At 38.9% G+C, this 19,292-nt stretch overlaps 1 protein-coding gene across 2 annotated transcripts; it reads left to right on the top strand.

Moving 5' to 3' along the window:
• The first annotated feature begins 317 nt into the window (after nucleotides 1-317).
• olfml2bb (olfactomedin-like 2Bb) lies at nucleotides 318-9,835 on the top strand. 2 transcript variants are annotated; one of them, XM_055033849.1, is made up of 10 exons: nucleotides 318-572; nucleotides 655-910; nucleotides 2,664-2,936; nucleotides 3,040-3,147; nucleotides 5,506-5,643; nucleotides 5,764-5,965; nucleotides 6,114-6,455; nucleotides 7,069-7,245; nucleotides 7,754-7,950; nucleotides 8,573-9,835. In XM_055033849.1, exons 1-10 carry the CDS (start codon nucleotides 550-552, stop codon nucleotides 8,960-8,962), a joined length of 2,106 nt encoding a protein of 701 aa, XP_054889824.1. In that variant the 5' UTR covers nucleotides 318-549; the 3' UTR covers nucleotides 8,963-9,835. The 2 variants fall into 2 exon arrangements, with proteins under 2 accessions (XP_054889824.1, XP_054889823.1); XM_055033848.1 differs by having other exon boundaries at nucleotides 6,039-6,455.
• Nucleotides 9,836-19,292: the final 9,457 nt, after the last annotated feature.

Raw genomic sequence — 19,292 nt, 5'->3', positions numbered from 1 at the left:
AACTGGTAAGCTTTTATACGCATTGCATTAATCATTTATATTTCTGATAAGGCGCATGATAACATATTTTTTCGTCTGAATGAGTTTGTCCTTTGTTCGAGAAAGGAAAGGTTTAAAAAGAACGCTTTCAGGAATATGTGTTTTCCGGAGGCGCGCTTCTCGCATCTGACCAATCAGAATCTCTTTTGGTTGCCCAGTAAATGACAGAGCTGTTTTGATTGGCTGGCAACATTTGCCGAGCGTTCCGTCAGAAAAAGTCCAATCTGGCTGGTCTCTCAGGCGCAGTCAGTACCGTGTGGACCGCCGATGCTCTTCATTGTACCGACCGGACGCCGCTAAAACAGCTTTAGAGTCAATTTCATTGTAATATTGCAGTCCGTCAAGGCCTTATAAGACCTTATAAGTTCCTATTCTGTGTTAGTTTTAGTGTGTTTCATTAGGCTTCTCAGTCTAAAATGACTCTTTAAAGACACTTTAAAACCCACTTTTTTCGGAAACCAAATTGCATTTCTGGTGAACTTTAAGGAGCGATTGCACGCTCCTATATTCATGTATTTATTGCCTTCAGTCAGGTAAGAGTCGCTCGGCTGTGTTGGCAGTATTTACCTGATAATCACCTGGGAATAGTGACCTCACGGCGCTGTGTGTGTGGAGGATGTGGCGCATTCTCTCTGTGTTGGCTTTTTGCTGGGCTGTGCGCGGACTCGCCGGTCTGGCGGCGGGCGCCGGTCAGGACCGGGAGGAGATGAGTTTGACCGGACCCCGGGAGCTCGGGAGCCCGGACGAAGGCGCTCCGTCCTCGGGGAGAGCCGAGCACGGAGAGCAGAGAGACGCTCCAGCTGGGAGCCTGCAGCCCACCAATGCACCGCTGGAGGATGAGCTGGACAACCAGGAGAATATAATAAGCCAGGTCAGTGTCCAATGCGTGAATATTATTGTTGCTATAAACTCAGTTTAATGCATTTTATTAGGATTTTATGTGACCTATCAACTCAAACTAGCACCTAAATAAGACATATGCCTTTTTTCCCTCTCCTACAATTTAAACGCTTATGGCATACGTCACCCCTTTTACTCTGACATCACTAAATGAAAGCAGTTGAGCTAGCTGGCTTTACAAGTCAGCTCATTTCCAGACAGATTAGCCCCAGAGCATCAAGGTCAAGAACAGGCAGCAAAGGATCAGGATGAATTAGCTTTAGGTTTCACATTTAGAATCTTAACACTGCTCAGTCCATCATCGGACCCTGAACCCACCGTGGACACCCACCCGAGCTGATTGGGTGGGCAAAGAGAGCGATAATCAGAGAAGCTGCAAAGAGAGTCACTGTAACTCTGGAGGAGTTGGATAAGTCCACAGCTCAGGTGGGAGAATCTGCCGGCATGCCGGATGTAAGGCATAGACTCCAGTAAATCCGATCTTTATGGGGAAAATGAGTGTTGATTCTGTACTCTTTGGTCTGCTTGCAACTGCTGTGTGTGAGAAAAAAGCTCCAAACACGCATCCAACGTCACTGTGGCCTAGTTTAGATCAGGGGTGTCAAACTCCAGTCCTGAAGGACGGCTGTCCTTCTAACTTTAGATGTGTCCCTGGCCCAATAAAGCTTCAAGAGATGTCTACTAATGGTTCAATATTAGATTCAGGTGTGTTGAAGCACAGCTAAAAGTTGCAGGACACTGGTCCTCAGAGACTAGAGTTTGACACTTTTTGCTTAGTTAGGAGCACATTCAGGTGATATAAGGATCCAGTCAAAGACCAGACCAAGATCCACTTGGAAAATTAATCAAGAGATATATGTTTTAAACTTTATTTTATAGCATATGCAAATTATATTCAGTACGAGGTGAACTTAAGGTTTTCTTGAGCCTTGCTAGTCCAAAAGGGTAGATCATAAAAATAAAAGTTTATGTATAGTTACAACCACAAGCAATGGTTTGTTTTTTCTTTCTTCACCAAATCAGTTCACTGTCAATCTTAGATAACAAACAATTTCTTGCTGAAGGTTTTATGTAAGTTTTGCAAAACTTTCCATTTACTTCATCACACAAAAGCCACAGGAGACAACAAAAGCACATGCGCATTCAGGACATCAGCTCTAGTTTCCCAGTTTCATATTCAAAACTGGATTTGGGGACATTTGTACTCTCATCACATCTCACTTACAAAATAGGTCAGCATTTTATCAGTCCCTTAATCTAAATCTAAACCTTAGTTTGAATCATAGGAAACACCAGACTTATGTGTGTGTGTGTGTGTGTGTGTGTGTGTGTGTGTGTGTGTGTGTGTGTGTGTGTGTGTGTGTGTGTGTGTGTGTGTGTGTGTGTGTGTGTGTGTGCTCACATTATGGTGAGTGTCTGCATCCGTCTGGCAATTGGTTATGTAACATCTTTCCAGCTGTAGGAGCTCCAAACCCAAAAAAGTGCCTGTTTGTCGACGGTTGTAGCTATCTTTTCACAAGAGGCTCATTTCTGCAGCAGCTGCACACCATCAATCATCCTTCAGTTTACTCTATATTTTGACGCATGGTGATTTTTATTTTAGTTTTTTTTTTTTTGTGATTATGTTGCACAGACTAACAGATGGGTGTTTCCGCTTTGTGTCGACTGTCTGGAGCAGAAAGGAAATCCTGAAAAAAAAAAAAAACCCGTTCCTTCTCTTTCAGCTGCTTGGAGACTATGACAAAGTCAAAACAGAGTCGTCTGGGTCCGACTGTGTGTGCCGCTGTGTGGTTCGACCGGTCAAGCGCTCCGACTGCAGCCGCATTCACGACAGCGACTCAGCATCGCTCTCCCAGGACTTTTACACTGTGGAAACAATCACCAAGGGGACAGACTGCAGGAAGTGTGTGTGCATGGCTCCTCCTTCAGCCGTCAACCCCTGCGAGGGAGAGTACCGGTTCAAAAAGTTACAGGAGGCGAGCAAAGATGACATCAAGGTAGAAGCTGAAAACTGGCTTTTGCTAACTGGCCAGGAATGAGGATGTTTTCTGTAAACAATGCTTTCTTCTGACGTTTAGTCTTGTGTTTGTCTTTTCCAAGCTGGCAACCATCATTGATTTATTAGAAGGCTCTTTGTATGGAATGGACTTGTTAAAGCTCAACTCTGTCACTACCAAACTGCTGGCCAGGGTGGACAGCCTGGAGAAGGTGAGTGAACTCAGACCCTGTATGGAAACGATTAATCAGTTTAATCGATTATTAAAATACTCATTGTGTAATTGTTAACTAAAGTTTACAGACTAAAAAACAGGGCCCGTCTTTGAAAGAACAACATAACAAAAAGCTCTTCTTTGTCTGTAAATATGTTCTATGAAGAAATTTTAACTTTGCCCAATTAAAAAAAAAAAAAATCCTATCAAGCATCTTTTGCTATTCAACATACTTTGGAGGAATGCTTTGTTGTCGCATTTTAGACAATGAAATATTTATTTTCTTATTTTAAAAAGGAATTAAATTATGTGTTCATTTATATTTTTTCATGCATGTATTTCTGATTTTGTATAAATAAGCCTAACGGGTGAAATGAAAAATTTGCGTAAGGTACCTGATCAATCATCAGGATAACCAATAGAATAATCAATTTCTAAAATAATTGTTAGTTGCAGCCAGGACATAAACCATATTCTCATCAGATCGAAAGCCATTATTTTCTATCACAAAATGCATTAAATTCATCTTTCCTCATCGGACACATAACACGCTACCATCACAATCAGTCTGTTGGATTGGATTTTTCTTCACCTAAAAAAAAGAAAAAACTAAAAAAAAAAAACTACATGTACAGAAGATTGCACAGCCATAAAATTTTGTCTCCTTATTAAGAAGCCTTTTTACAGCCTTTCTTAATAAGCTTGTAACAAGATAAAACGTGTCATAGACATGAGAGGCTTGCACTAATTAATTTGAACCTTTCTTTCCGAGGGTGAAATTATTGCACAACACTATAAATGTCAAAACGTTTTATGAAATAATTACTGGGTCTAAAATGTGCAGTTTGTTTGTAATCAACCTTGGGTCAGAATTATATATTTTATGTAAAATTTCTGCATACATACCAACTATCGTTTAATTAAATGTTCCTAAGAAAGTTGCAGAGAACTCAAAGGCTTTTTGTTGCCATCGGCAAGCTTTTGGCATAATTCTGCCTGGATATTTTTTTCCAGCCTTTTTAGGCAGAATTGGCAGCGTTCATTTAACTTGGTTGGTTCCTGGCACACGCCCAGCTTTAAAGCACAGTCCACAAATTTTCAATGGGATTAATGTGAGCCTGCTTTATCCTCTCCAAAACCAGTTTTGATGCGTTTTTGGATCATTTTCCTGGTGGAACACCCCACTGTGTTTTTGTTAGTCTGTGTTTTCCACACAAGCAGCTGAAACAATCAGACCATTTGCTCCAGCTCAGACACAAAACATCCCATTCAGGGACCGGTTCCCTTAAAGTTTGTTGTAAGTAAAAGAATATAAAGAACTAGCACAGCAACAATATATTGTATTCAATATATTTATGTATAAACAAGAGTAAAGAGCATATCACATATATTTATTACAATGTTTTGTCTTTTTGTCATTTCTATCTAACTTTAGAAATTGCAGAATAGAGTTGAAACATTGAAAGACTCAAAGGACATTCATTCAAATGACATTAATTTTGAATATGTATGAATCAGCAACTTTTGGCTTAAATCATTTCCCTTTAATCTGATTATTTTCCACAAGCATTGATCAAATCTCTTAAAGACATCAAATATAGGTGAATAAATAATGATAACAGACCGCAGGTCAAATCTTACATTTTTTGATCTTTAAAAATGCAGTTTGTGAATAAATTTAACCGTTTATTAGAAGGAAGAAAAAAAGTCGAGTTCTTTTGAGTCAGGCTGCATGCAGCAGGATAAATGTTTTGAACGATGTACATCTTAATAGTGATGGATTTGAAAATTATACATTTCAGTCACTTGCTTCATTTGACTCTGTTGATTAAAAAAATACAGACTGGTAAACTGGAACGAAGGGTGAAAATATCTGACATTGTGCTGAACTGGTTCAAATCCAATGTTGCAAATAAAAATCTGGGCGTGCCAAAATAAGTTCCTCAAGGGTCTGTTCTCAGCCTGCTATTTTTTTCAAACTTTAACAACCATATAAAGTCTCTTATTCAGTCAGTTTGCCGTCATTGTTTCAAAAAAATAGAGAAATGGATGATATTACACCAGACGTTATGGCTCTGACTCCCTGTTTTTAAAAAGATTGATTGTGAATATTGCAAATTGTCAATAAAGTACTTTCTGAATAACTTGTCAAACATAAACCTTTAGAGCGCTAAGATCATCGGAAACACACTGACTCAGTGTTTCCAAGTCCAGAATTAAAGACAGTGATTCAGTAGTTTTATTTTGATGCTCCTCTGTTCGGGAGAAAACTGCCTGAAAACTTGAGATGTTCTGAAATTGTTGAATCCTTTAAATTAGGATTCACGTTTTCAGTGAATTTGTTTGCGCACCCCAGGGTTTTACAAGGAATTTCACTGAAAGAATAAAAGAGAAAGAGCGCGTAAAGAGCACTAAGGACAAGAAGGTTCAGCAGAAGAAAAAGAAAACCAGTGAGTCAGAGCGACCTGGAGCAGCTGCCAGCAGCCAAAAGCAGGTAAAAAAAAAGAAAAGAAAAGTAAATCAAATCAGAATCTAAGTGACATACATCTTTGTGAAGAGTCTTGTTTTTGTGGTTGAAGAGTCAAAAACATTTAGTCCACACTTTATCTTGCAGAAGAATTTTGAAAGTCATATAAAGAACCAACAGCAAGATGGTCGGGTACAACAGCAGCTAACCAAGAATGAGACAGAATCTAAAGCTTCTGTCAAAGACAAGAACACTGTGTTCATTAGAGGAGTGACCTTCTACAAGGCAGATGGAGACAGCTACAAAGAGGAGGAAGACGAGGACCAGAAGAAAGGAAGACGAAAGAACGGTAAGTGTAATGGTAGAAGAGCACTACTATCATTTTCGGAAAGCAGTCATATTATTTGCTCTGCGTCTTTTAGTATTATTAATCCCGAAGGTTGCAGAGGATTTGCTGACAGTTGACAAGCTGCTAACTGTCACCAAAAATCCTGAAGCGTCCCTTCCTGTGAAGCCGAACCACGAGGGCCTGAACAACACTTCACCCACTCGTCAGCCAAAAGCTTCCTCAACAACCAGCAAGCAAACAACAAGGTCAACTCCTGCAACCATCAGACTGACTGAGCAAATCAACCCTACAACTCCACGACAAATGAAACCCAAACTTCAAACCAAGAATCGAGATCTTCCCTCCACCACACCTGTCCCAGCACACACCACAGATACCAATATCCGTCCACCAGGTGAAGCAAGCCCCACCACGCCACAGCCAAGACCCAAAAGCCGCCTCAGCTGGACGGAGAACCCCGCTGACCAACCAAAGGCCACAAAAAACCCAGGTAGAGTTAAACCCAAAGCTTTGATTTTGTAAATCAGACCAATTTCAGAAGTCTAACAGTGGGCGAATTTTTATGCTTGTGAGAACAAGCATAAAAGTTGATGCCAAGAAACGGCGTGATTTTCTCAAGGTCTGATAACCTTGGGTAATTTTAACATCACAATGTTAACTAAAAATGTAAAACAAAGATGCATAGGAGGATCTAATTGCTTTGATTTAACATAGAAAAAGCAATAATTGTTCCTTCTGCTGCTAAAATATTATCTTTTCAAGTCGCATTCATTTTGCCTGCAACATTCTTAACCACAAGTTTTTCCTTATGGGTTAGAACATATATATATTGTTAATAAGTGGTTAATTTACAAACTTTTTGCCAACCACTGGAGCTTCAAAGGCAGCTGTACCTAACTAGTAGTTCCTCTTGTTTCCTTGACTGTGTTTTTCTTGAGTGGAAATATTCCTGAAAATGATTAAATTAGTCTTTTATGAATGTATGCAGCCAATTGATGAGCACAGAGGAGCCAGAGAAAAAAAACTGATTATGATGAAATATTTAAATGATTTTGAAACCGTAACATTTTTAAACCCTCTTGTTTTTCTTTGTTGCCTGTCAGGTGTGTGTAAGGACACAGTCGCGAGCATCTCCGAACCGGTCCGGCAGACCTCTTATGGTCTCAGTGACGGAGCCTGGATGAAAGACGCCCGCGGCCACGGCAAGGTCATCTACCTGACGAATGGACACTATGGCAGCAGCCTGCTGGAGTTTAGAGACATGGACACTTTTAAATCAGGTATCTGGAAGACCAAAAACCTCCAAGAGTCAATTTAATAAACATTTATTATGAAATAATTCTACTAATTATGTATTTAGCAACATAAGATGCTAAATACCAATTAACACGTCAGCACTAATTATTTGTCCGATTATTAGGAAAATTTAACTGTGACACTGATCTTTCTCTCTGACATGGTGCTACAGTCTCTGCTCCTAATCGAGATAATTCATGATTGATTACAGAACGCCTGTTTAATTCTTCTATAGTTACAAAAATGAGAAAATGAGTGTATTTTTCTTGAATTTGTGTTTGATAAATATAAAATTTTTCAGAGATTATCAAGTGGTAATTTATCTGTGAAATCAGAAACACTGGCAGAAATGAACATTTCTATAAAGCTTGAAATGTCATCTCTGAGCAATATATGTCTGGCTTGCGTGTTCTGAACGATTTCTGTAAACGACTGACGATTTCATAAAGTGTCGTGAACTTACCGACTTGTGTTTTTACTGTTTGTGCTCAGGCCAGCCGAGTAATTCGTACAAGCTGCCCTACGATTTCGCCGGAACGGGCCACGTCGTGTTTAATGGCGCTTTCTTCTACAACCGGGCGTTTAGCAGGGACGTGATCAGATTCGACCTGCGACGCAGACACGTGTCTGCCTGGACGACGCTTCATGACGCCATCCTGGAGGAGCAAACTCACAGGGCTCAGACTGAAGTAAGCCTGACCTGATGTCAGATGAACCAGGATCATTGGAAATTATTGAGTCATTTAGCTGTATACGGTTCTACTGTATGATACAGTAACCTTAAGGAACAACACCACATTTTAACAGAATTGTTCATTATTTGCAGAGTATTCATTCAAAAATTTAAAGCCAAATGTATAACATGATCCCATTATTTTTATTTAATAAACAGTAGAACTATGACTCCATGTGGGATTCCTCACAGCTTGATTTTCGGGCCACTTTATATCACAGATGTAAAAATATGTATGTGCTCTCCCTAGCTCTGACAATGGAGCACTAAAACATCTCTTATTATCTCATCTGTGTGCTGATGATACAGGTTGTGTGTGTAGGTTCAAATTCCCAATTCTTAACTCCTCCAACTTAAACTTGGAAAAGTGGGAAAAGAGACAATCCATCATTGGATCCAAATGGATTAAAATGTGACACTCACCTAGATTTAGTTGACATGCAGTTCAATGATGCTAAAGACCATAGAGCAAGTAAAAATCCAGCTGCTGCTATTGGTGCAGACCTGTTAAAATCGAGATGTCATTCAAGATGCATGTTTTTAGTCCTCAGTAATTTACAGCCCGTTTGATTTTCCAGGTGGAGTTTGCTGTGGATGAATCTGGCCTCTGGCTGCTCTATCCCGCTCTGGACACGGAGGGTTTCCACCAGGAAGTAATTCTCCTCATCCAGCTCCATCACAGAGACCTGCAGCCCATCCACACCTTCCGCACGGGCCTCCGACGCGGCCGCTACGGCAACACCTTCCTGGTCTGTGGCGTGCTTTATGGAGTGGATAGCATGGAGCGTCGCTACGCCAACGTGACATACGCCTTCGACACGCACACGCTCACACACACCGTGCCGAGCCTGGCGTTCACAAACATGCACACGCACACTTCCCAGGTGTCCTACAACCCACTAGACAAAAAGCTGTACGCATGGGATGATGGACACCAGATGAATTATGATGTCATCTTCGCTTATTAGTTTGACAGGAGGTCAGCCTCAGCGGACAGAAGAAATAAGGTACTAACAGAAGATTCAGTTCAACTGTGTTTTGTTTCATGACTCTGGATCAGTCAGCTGACATTACTCTGCTGCGATCAGCAGTGCAACATTTGTACAGAATTTTAAAAATCAAGCTCTCCCTATGATTTATCTCAGCCTTTGTGTATCTGCCACTCAGAAGCATCCAGTCTTTAAAATCGTACTGAGAAATTAAGCATGCATGACCCCTGAAATATCAAGATATCACAACTACTACAGAAAGTTTAGAAGTGCATTTAATGAAGAGTAGAAAATGTTGTGAATAAAGCATGAAGGAATTTTTAAGAATCAATACAGATTGATTTTTTTCTATAGTCAAAGCCCTAGAACAGTCATGTAGAAGCTGATCCCAGATTAAAAACATTTGCTTTCTGTCTTTTTCCACATTTTAAGGGTTTGTCAGTGATAACCTAATGGTTTTCCACTTTGCAGCAGCTTGTAAAATCCTGCATTAGAGCTAAAGTTAAACCGTAAGACAGAAGGTTTTCTACGACCGACTATCCACCTTCATGCAGAAACAAGACAGTCCTGAAGACTAGATATAGCCCTGCAACATCTGGTAGGTTTTCTTTGTTTATTAGGTTTGGCTTTCTCAGTTTAACTGACTGAATAAAGTTTTATGAAGTTACCTATAAAGGGTGTAACCCCAACATAAAAACTGACGAATCCTTAAAAACCCAAATCGCAGATAGCATTTGTTAAATTTCGCCACTTCTTTGCCAACCCAGTGTAAAGACAAGGTTAATCGCGACTGATTACCTGCAAGTTTTACTTTTGTTAATTTATAATAAATGTCTGAAAAGACCAAAAATAGCTTGTTCTTTTCCAGTCCTTCCCTGTTTCTTTTTCTTTGTTCGTCATCTGCGTGCCTGTCCAGCCTGTTGTGGACATTATTTTTAGGAGCTGATTTAGTTTTCCTGGAAGGAGCAGAGCCACTGGAAGAATCCCAGAGTGGAAAATAAGCCCAGATGCTGGTGTACGTCCGACTGGGAGTGCTCGGGGCACAGACGAGGCCATTTATGTGTTAGCAAGCCTCATGTAGATTCAAACAGGGTGACGGGTGGCCATTTGTAATTCAAACAGGCTTCGCATGCCCCTGCAGCCTGGCTCGGTTCAACTTGGCTGACTTCCTCTTTTAATGTGAAATGGACTGAAAAGGATGTGAGTGATTAACCAGGAGAAAGTGTTTGAAGCAGCAGGAGTTTAGATCTGCTTCATGAATAACATCATTGACCTTTTGCAGCTTCAGACATGTGGAGTCAAAATAATTCACTAGACTAGAGGTTTTCCTTCCAGCACGAAAGCAACTGGAAGCATCCAGGGCAACACTGGAATAGCTTAGATCAAAATATGTTAAAACGGCCTAATCAAAGTCACCTAAACCTGTTATCTGTAATTTGAAAACAAATATTCACAGATGCTCTCTTTCTGGGCGTCCAAAGCTGAGAGAAATACCCCAAAAGACTTCCAGTTGTAATTTTGGTGGCAGATGCTTCTACCAAGTAAGGACTAGGGGGAAACAAATACAAGGGACACTTTTATGTCTTTATTTGAAAAAACAACAACTTTAGAATCATGATTTTTCTACAACTTGACATTTATGTTGCGTTAGTTTATCACATGAAATCCCAACAAAAAACATTTTGTAGTTCCAATGTGGCGAAATGTGGAAAAGAAATTTCAAATACTTAATGTGTCCGACTGAGGGGAAATAATTCTTCAAAATGGCTGACTAACATACATGCACGTGTTCAGTACAAACACATTAATTCCTGCAGAAATGTTCCACTGAAGCCCTTTTAATCCTCAGGAGTTGACATCAAGAGTTACGTAAGCTTCGTGTTTCAGTGGTGGTCTGCGAGCGAGTGAGTGCGGTAAATGACCACCAAGCAGGAAGCAGGAGAAAGACGTTCATTCAGACTCCTAGAGCCGAGCGCAATGGGGCCATGTGTGTGTTCTGTGAAACTCCCCGTCCCTTAACTATTAGCTCTCCACCTCATGAGAGCAGCAGGACCACACATGCACATCTGGACACTTTATCAGAAGCTTAAGGTATTCTATCAAAGAAACAGAACATCTGCATCACAGCACACACACACACACACACACATACAACAAAGAAAGCGGTGGTGTTTAAATGTTTATCCCTTTGTGCCGCTGAGCTAAATTTGGACAGAGTACTATAAAAACAGTTGCAGGCAAAAAAGGAACGATATGATGGGGGATCAAGATATGCGGGTCATAAATGCACTCAGTCACTCGGAGGTCATTTATATTTAACTGTGCAAAATGACAAAGAGCGGCTGTGGTGGTTTAGAGTCAGAAATCATGGAGGGAAAGAAAAAGAATGAAAATATATCACGGCGGGGGAAAATATGGCTGAGTGGGAAGCTAGAAGTCAGAGGTCACAGGAAATGTGTGGGAATGAACTAGACTAGACCTGAAAAACTCAACACAAAGTGAAGTCAGGGCAACTATAGGGTAGAAAGCAAAGTCATCATGCAAACATAAAACATGTTTTATTACTTTTATATGTCCAGCTATTTTGGAGTTTTTCTCTAAAAAAGATTTCAGTCACTGATGGAGTAAAATTAAATATAAAAAAGGCTTTTGACTGTAAAGTACCATTGGGTTCTTCGACTGAGAAAAGCACAAGTATATGAGGACTCAGTGGGAAACTATTGATTTGTTAATGTTTTTTTATTTAGAGGAAAAAGAGACACTCGTAGCATATTCTCTAGATTCTGGTACAGATTTGTTCCACAGATGCAGCTCAACATTAGAAACAGGTGTGTCTCAGTGCCAGTGGGGTTTAGAAAGTTAAATCATCTTCCTCCATATATGTGCTTTCAGTCTTTACCAAAACAACTACACACAATACGAAGGATTTCCATCTTTCATACCAAACAGCAGAATCCTATTCAGAACTGACTCTTTGCTATTATCCTGACATCATTTAATTTACAATTTGACTGATCTCAGGGATTTGATGGAGCTGGATTCTTAATGGTTCTATCTGTTCAACAAATAAGATAATTGAGACTTTTTTAGCTCCACTTATATGAATTCATTCTGAGACATTTTGTTTCTCAGTACAAAATGAGAAACAAAATGTTTCTCAGTTTGACCTATGAAGTTGCACTAGATTTTATTAAAGGAATACCTGAATAAGGAATGTTAATACAAATACATGCCACATTTTCAAATGCATATGTGTGTTAATCAGCTACAAAGAAATCTAGTCACTTGTCAAAATGCGTTCAGAGGAGTTTGACTAATTTAACGACCCTGCATTTTTGTGTGTGGTAGGCATAATTTGACGAGCAAAAGTGATGAGGCTTAAAAACTTTTAGATTTTATAGTATAGTAATTTAACAAATAATTGCCTGGGATACAATGTGGGAAAGGCCTGGTCTAACTTAAGCATTGTAATTGTTTTCAGCCTTTTTATAAATTTAAGGATGAAAGCTTTGAGTTGTGTGGTAATCTTTTAGTTTCCATGTAGACCCTATACTAGAGGAAATACTAGGAAGCAGCAAAGCGGATGAGAACAGAATGAGAACAGAATGAGAACAGAATGAGCACAGAGGGCAGGAATGAAAAAAATTATTGAGGAGAGGCAGGGCCGTGCAGACACCTTTGGAGGGGCAGGGGCTCAAAGTTAAAAAAAGGGCACATTGAACAAGATCTTAAAACACCATACAACAACATAACCCATATTAATCAAGAATTTAATTGGATCCTACTATATCTTTGCCGTTGTTACGCGTCTCAGCTCGGTTGAAACAATTGTAACAAATGATGGTTTTTTGACGTCTCCACTTCTTCTTTCTTCTGAGTGGAAAGCCTCTAAACATGAAGGAAAGAAGGAACGCCCACCGTCCTCTTCCCCAAACTCTGTCTTTTTATTACAAATTCACAAAATCATGAAGTTATAAAATTATACAATGACCATTCCTTTGTGTAATCATGTCCAAGTGTCCTTGTGTTCTAAAACAACCATATGCCATCTACTTCAGTAAACAGCATCAGCTCCCACCAGCTGTGACAGCATCAAATGGCCAAATCAAAACAATTCAACAATAAATTTAAATCTCACAGATTTACATTAAAAAAATACCAATTTCTCAAGTGCAGTGAAACTTTAAGGGTACTAATTTTTTTAAATTGTACTAATTGTGAAAGACTTAATCTTGTCATTAGTTAAAAACTTCAATATGAACATATTTAGATGACCAAATATACTTTAAGCTCTCATAAGCTTTGAATAACTTAATGACTGACTACAGTGGAATCGATTACGCAGTAGGGGAAATGGTGCAGGAAGCTGATTGGGGGAAGAAACTTCAATGTTGCCGTAATCCCCTGGGATGCAAAACCTAAATTCTACCTATAATCTATTCCTCCTATGAAGTTACATTTTGATAATTAATTTAAGAGTTTATTAAAAAAATAAAAATAAATAAATTTAAACCGCCTTTTAGAAACTTAGCTCTTGTATTAGTTTGAAGATGTATTTTTATTGTAACTAAAATACATTAAACTCAATTTTATGCGGTTAACAAACGCAAAGTAATTTTACAATTTTTACAAAAAAAATCCTAAACCGGTGGTGTTTATAAGTGCTCATATCTGAGTTGAACCCCTCTCCCACCCCCCAGTTGTATTTTGATAACAAACGCTGCTCGGTGTTGGATAAGATCAAATAAAATCCAGATAAATGAGAACAAAGTTAGCGTGGTTTGAGAAAATGTGGAAGTTAAAAGGGGGACAAATATATTAGAAAGTTGCTCTCAACTCTTCTGAAATGTCAGCCAATGAATCGACGGAAAACAAAATGAGTGCAGTAAAGAGAACAATGACTAAAACTTTTTATTTCTCTATATAGAAAAGAATCAATTAAATAATGAAACAGTCCATCAAAAACAAAGCGGCATCTTGTTTTCAACTGATGGTCCTCAATACATTAAGCTTTGTCCCAAAAGAAAAAAATATATATACCATGCTCAAAGTAATAAATATCGGGAAAAAAATCAATCAATAAAAAAAAAAATCTAACTAATCCACAAAAAGGAATGACAACAATCAAGCAGAGTTGGTTGGGGTCCCACTTATCTCTATTCTGCATGATAACTTACTCTACAGTCTTGGCAGAAAAATAATAATAATAATAATAAAGTGAGAGAAAGCTTTCACTTGTATGAAACCATAGCAAATCATAAATAAAAAACTCCTCTGGTCTTACGCTTTGTAATAATAATAATTTAAAAAATCTAAGAAAACCACCGGTGAATCACCTGTAGGGGGCGACACAGGAGGAGCAACAGTGAGAAGAAGCAGCCAATCAAATTTATGAGGCAAGTATGGAGAGAAAACGAGGGTATTTTATTTATTTATTTTCGCTGCTAATGTGATTCGGCGACTTTAGTCAACTTAAAAGTAATGAACAAAAAAATAAAGAAAGAAAATTAAATCTTGCCTCTTATGTACGACAGAGGATTAGAGCCAGGCTAAGAAAAAAAAAGTTTTATTATGAGAAAAAAAAGTCATAATATTTAAATAAAAAGTCACAATAAATTCATAATAACACAAGAACAAAGTTTACATTGAAATGTCATAATATTTTGAGAATAAAGTAGTAGTAACATGAAAAAAAATCATAATAATATGACATAATACTGCCAGAGTGAATATACGATGATAAGGAAATGTTGTTTGAACCAGAACGCTATAAATGCCGTTGAAATCTAAAAATTCAGGGCTCCGTCGAAAAAAAATAAATAAATAACGGAAGATACCCGCAAAGATGTCGTTGACATGTTAGCTAAGATTGCTCTGCTCTGGGCCTCGTAGTGGCAACGCAGAGAACGTCGCGCATCGCCTGGGGGAAAAAGAAGACGGGCGACATCGCCAAATACTAATTCAATTCAGCATGAGACACCACCGAGATGCCTCCTGGAAATTCACCAAGGAATCAAAGACGTCCAGGGAGCAGGGCAGCGCAGCCAGTGTCCTTGGCTAGGTGGTACCGGGTGGTACCAGGTGGTACCGGGGCTTTGGGGTGCGTCGCAGTACCGTGTCTTATATCAGGATGTCTGGTATAAAGACAGACATTCTTTATGTGTCTGTGAGACAGACTCAGACCGCCTGTAGTGAGCAGGGCCTTTAGCAGAATGATGAAGTTAAAGTCAGAAGTTTCTCTGCAGCCGAACCATTTCTGTGTTTAGGGGCGAGGACAGTTCCGAAAATACAGATAGAAACAGTTTTTCTAACGTCACCTATTGTTGCCTTTAATTTGATAAGAGGCGCAGATCCGCCCACCTCCTCCTCACCATGAACCCAGGCAGAGAAACAGTCATTATAAGACAGAGGACAGCCAGACTAGTTTATTTTGATCAGTTATTATATATAGCTATATATTATTGGTGATGAGTACAAGCAGGCCTTCTGACACACAGATTTTAAAAAAATAATTTTAAAAAATTTACGCGCCTGATGAGAGGGGAAACAGGATGTGTGTGAGATGAATGAGAGGAGGAGACCAGGGAGAGAGCTAATGTGCAAACCAGAAATCAGGCTGCAACATCTGTTTTCTCACTTTGAGCACCTCAGACAGGGACGAATACGGCCAAGGCACTGATAGAAAAACGGCTGCTGGCTTCTGCTGTGGAGACAGAGACGATGCAGAAATATAGAGCAAAGAAACGCCAGGAATCAGATGAAAGCTCGGAATATTTGGACGGCGATGTGTATTAATTCACACTTCAGTCACACTCAGAGGAAAACGTTTATTATGAAGTCTGTCTGTTGCCTAGAAAATGTAAAAGAAACTAAAAAAAAATGTGATCTGGGAAGCTGAGAAAGAGTTCTCACACTAAACTGCATGAATTGCACTTCTTTTAAAGACTTTTTTTTAAGACAGCCAAAAACTCCTTTAATGCCAGAGACCACAAATTGTGATAATCACTTTTCCCGTTTGGCCCAACAAGAGCAGCAGATTTCTGTTTGAGTGTAATTCCCATCCAAAGTTCCTATGAGCCAAGGAGACCACAGAGTACCAAGGTCAGGGGTTTAAACCTGACTCACATGCTCCATCATGTGACTCTTTCACTTTTTCCCTGGCCAGGGAGGTTTGCGTCCCAGCTGGAGGAGGGTTGAAAAGAAAAGCGTTGAACACGTCATATTTCATGCAGGTGACCTGAGAGCTAATTTCAAACTTGATATGAGGAAGTATTTTGTTGAAAACTGTTTCCTGACCCCTGTGGTAATTAAATATCCAGTCCCAAAAGGTAGGGGAGAAAACATGGTGACTAAAACCATTGTAGAAATTCTACCAAAAACACAGTGCCAAGGGTCAGAGAGCTGCAGACCCAACATGCATATTTTCAATAATGGGAGAATACCAAAGTACACAAACTCACCTTCTTGGATTCAAACCTTGCCGTTTCTTGCTGTGCAAACATGCAGATATGTCACAAAAATGTCGAAGAATTTACATTTTCTTTTACAAATTTTCAAAAAACTGTTTCAGAAATCACAAACTGTTAAAACAACTTCGACCACAATTTAGACCTTCGGTATATTTTGTTATTTATGTGTCCCAGTCTGAGGTGGTGCTGATGCCAAAAACATTTAGTGCGTAAAAGACATGTCTTTGTAAATATTCCATAGATTTAGAAGGTGTTGCATAGATTTTTGTGTCACACTCAATGAAGAAAAGTGTTTTAAATTCGAAAGTATATAACTAATAAACTGCAAATTCATGGAAAATACTTGTTCTTAAACATTTCAGGACAGATTTGTTGAGCACAAGCACTCCAATACATTAATGTGGGTCTAGTTGTTGCCTGCTATTTTCAATGAAACATGTTGGAGAAGCTTTTATTGATTTCCTTGTCACACTTATTCTTAAACTGCTGTTAACTGGATTATTCTTGTCCTCCTAAAAAGCTGTGGTTGAAAGTCAAACCACAATAAGACGATGGATTCAAGAATTTCAACAGCATTTGTGACAAAAAAAACCCCTGCATTTTCTCTTTCCAAGTACATCTGGTGTCTGAATCACTGCACTTAGCTTTATTACCACAATAAGTCAAATGCCAGGTTTATTTGCTGACACTGCTGTAGATCTTCAGTACCACTGGCGTGGATCTTCAACACTTTGCGCTTTCAGGATCTGCTCAGGTAAACAGATCTAGTTCAGCTAGTAAAACACGAGTACGCCGTGAACTTTCTTTAATTCAATTACATGCACTTGTAATTCACTAGGCCAGCACTTTGGATTTGTCTGCTCTAGAAGATAGAGGAATGATGTCATTGGACTGCTATGGATAAACACTTGCTCTTGTTCAAACAACCATGTTTACTTCACAATTCATTAATAAGGTTTTTCTGCTTTACTTTAATATAATATTATTATTCTGTATTGTTATGCTAGCACTGTTGTTTAGAAGCAGCCACACGAAGCAGCTGCAAATGGATGGATTGTATCAGGTTTCCCTACCAAAAGAAATGATTTTGGATTCTGATATCCACCCTCAGTTCCTACACTTTGTTCAGTCTGATCTTCATCCCAGTCTATCTCGGTTCTTAGAAACCTGGGTCATCAAGCATCTCCTATCTTCTGCGTGCTCTATTTCTACAATATCATCCTGATCACCTCTGACAGAGCCTGGCTAGTGGGCTCCACTCTAAGTAACGTAATAGTTATGTCCTCGTTTTAAAAGTGCGTTTAAGTTGTCGTGATCGTGTCGGGATGAAGTTGGGCCCAAATGCAAATGAGGCACTGGCGTTGAGTCGATGGTGATTATTTTAAAAAAAAAATTTTTTTTTTGAAAAAGTAAACTTACAAAACCACTGGGAACACAGGAAGTTCAAGATAATGAACCAAGATATTCAACATCTTTGAACCAAGTTCAAATCTATTGCTGATTAGCAAGTGGGTTTCAGGTGTGATAACAAATAATCAGCACTAAGAACTCAGAAAAACCCCAAACAACCCAGAACCCTTAGATGAACGTAACATGATGGTCAAGGCAGGCGTCACTTTCTGGAGGCTTCTTCTTGTTAAAGGGATAATTCTGGATTTTTAGGGAGCTTCTGATAAAAGGTCAGAGGCAAAACTCCAGATTAGTTATTGTCTTGGGCAAAGGGTAACAGCAACTCCACGAGGGGCTAAGAACCAAGTGGGCTTCTGCTGTCTTCAAACATTTTATTTGTTTGAAGCTGATGTCTATAACACATGTATTTTACCATCTCCACTAGGTGGAGCCACAGTACACCCTGAAATGGTTTAAAAATGCCCTGAAAAAACAACAACCTTGTAATAAAGCAAGGTTTTTCAATAATATCATGCTTCTTCATTCTACGTTTTTTAATGTTTTATTACACAAACTGGATAAAACATCAAGCAAGGCAGAGTACTCTTCTCTCTCTACCTACATAATCATTGCATGGACCATTAATCTAGGATGTAGCTGAAACACCAGGAGTAATTTTAATTTAACTATGAACCTTTGTGCTACTAAATTGCTGTAATTGAAAGTAAAACTGTATTATTTGTCTTTAATATGTTCCAGGTGTGATTGTTGGATATTTAGTTTGTTTTGATTTATCACTATTGACTTTCTTTTGTCAGTTCATTTCTTTAAGACTTTGTGTGCTTTTAGTGCTACAGTATAGTATTTTGCATCTCTTTCCACAGACAGTAAAGTTACTCCCTGTGGTATTTTAGTATTTGTGTGTATTCCTGTTTTTAAATCTCAACATTTAAAAACAGGTATTTTTAAGTTGTTGGGGTTTTTTTTTTTTATGTCAATTCACACAGAGGCTGTCCAAGCACAGAAATCTTTCGACAGATAGGGAAACATTATATTAAGATCATTTTGAAGCACAATTATCAAATGTTTCTCATTTCCTCTATAAAAAATATTTTGGATAGACTTCAAATCCTGAGTTTTTGACTTACTGTTGTCACCAAACCAGCGTGTTCAAACAGTGGAGAGCTGCTTAACTTGTGGGTGTTGACAGCATTTCCTGCATCTTGGTTCAATTATGTTCTTTAACAAATCTACCTGATCTTCACAGAGCGGCTGGATTTGTACTCTAAAATCACACAAATGGTGTGCGTTGACCAATTAGGAGACCTCTACTGACAACTGGCTGCCCTAGACTTTAATTAGGAGTTTTAACATAAGGAGAAGTTGAAACAAATGTTTTTTGTTTCCACACTTTACAAAGAAATCATTTCTCTTCAGAACGATGAATTGCC

This window comes from Poeciliopsis prolifica, unplaced genomic scaffold, assembly GCF_027474105.1.
Source record: "Poeciliopsis prolifica strain line A6 unplaced genomic scaffold, Auburn_PproV2 SCAFFOLD008, whole genome shotgun sequence".
NCBI lineage: Eukaryota > Metazoa > Chordata > Actinopteri > Cyprinodontiformes > Poeciliidae > Poeciliopsis > Poeciliopsis prolifica.
The sequence above is the reverse complement of the archived record's forward strand: the minus strand, read 5'-3'. Positions and strand labels throughout refer to the sequence as shown.

Excerpts from the sequence above, each read along its gene's own strand:
- olfml2bb (XM_055033848.1), top strand. The coding sequence starts at position 550 with ATGTATTTATTGCCTTCAGTCAG. Across the intron at positions 911-2,663 it reads AGGAGAATATAATAAGCCAG|CTGCTTGGAGACTATGACAA; the intron begins GTCAGTGTCCAA and ends CTTCTCTTTCAG. Across the intron at positions 5,966-6,038 it reads GAAAGGAAGACGAAAGAACG|TATTATTAATCCCGAAGGTT; the intron begins GTAAGTGTAATG and ends TGCGTCTTTTAG.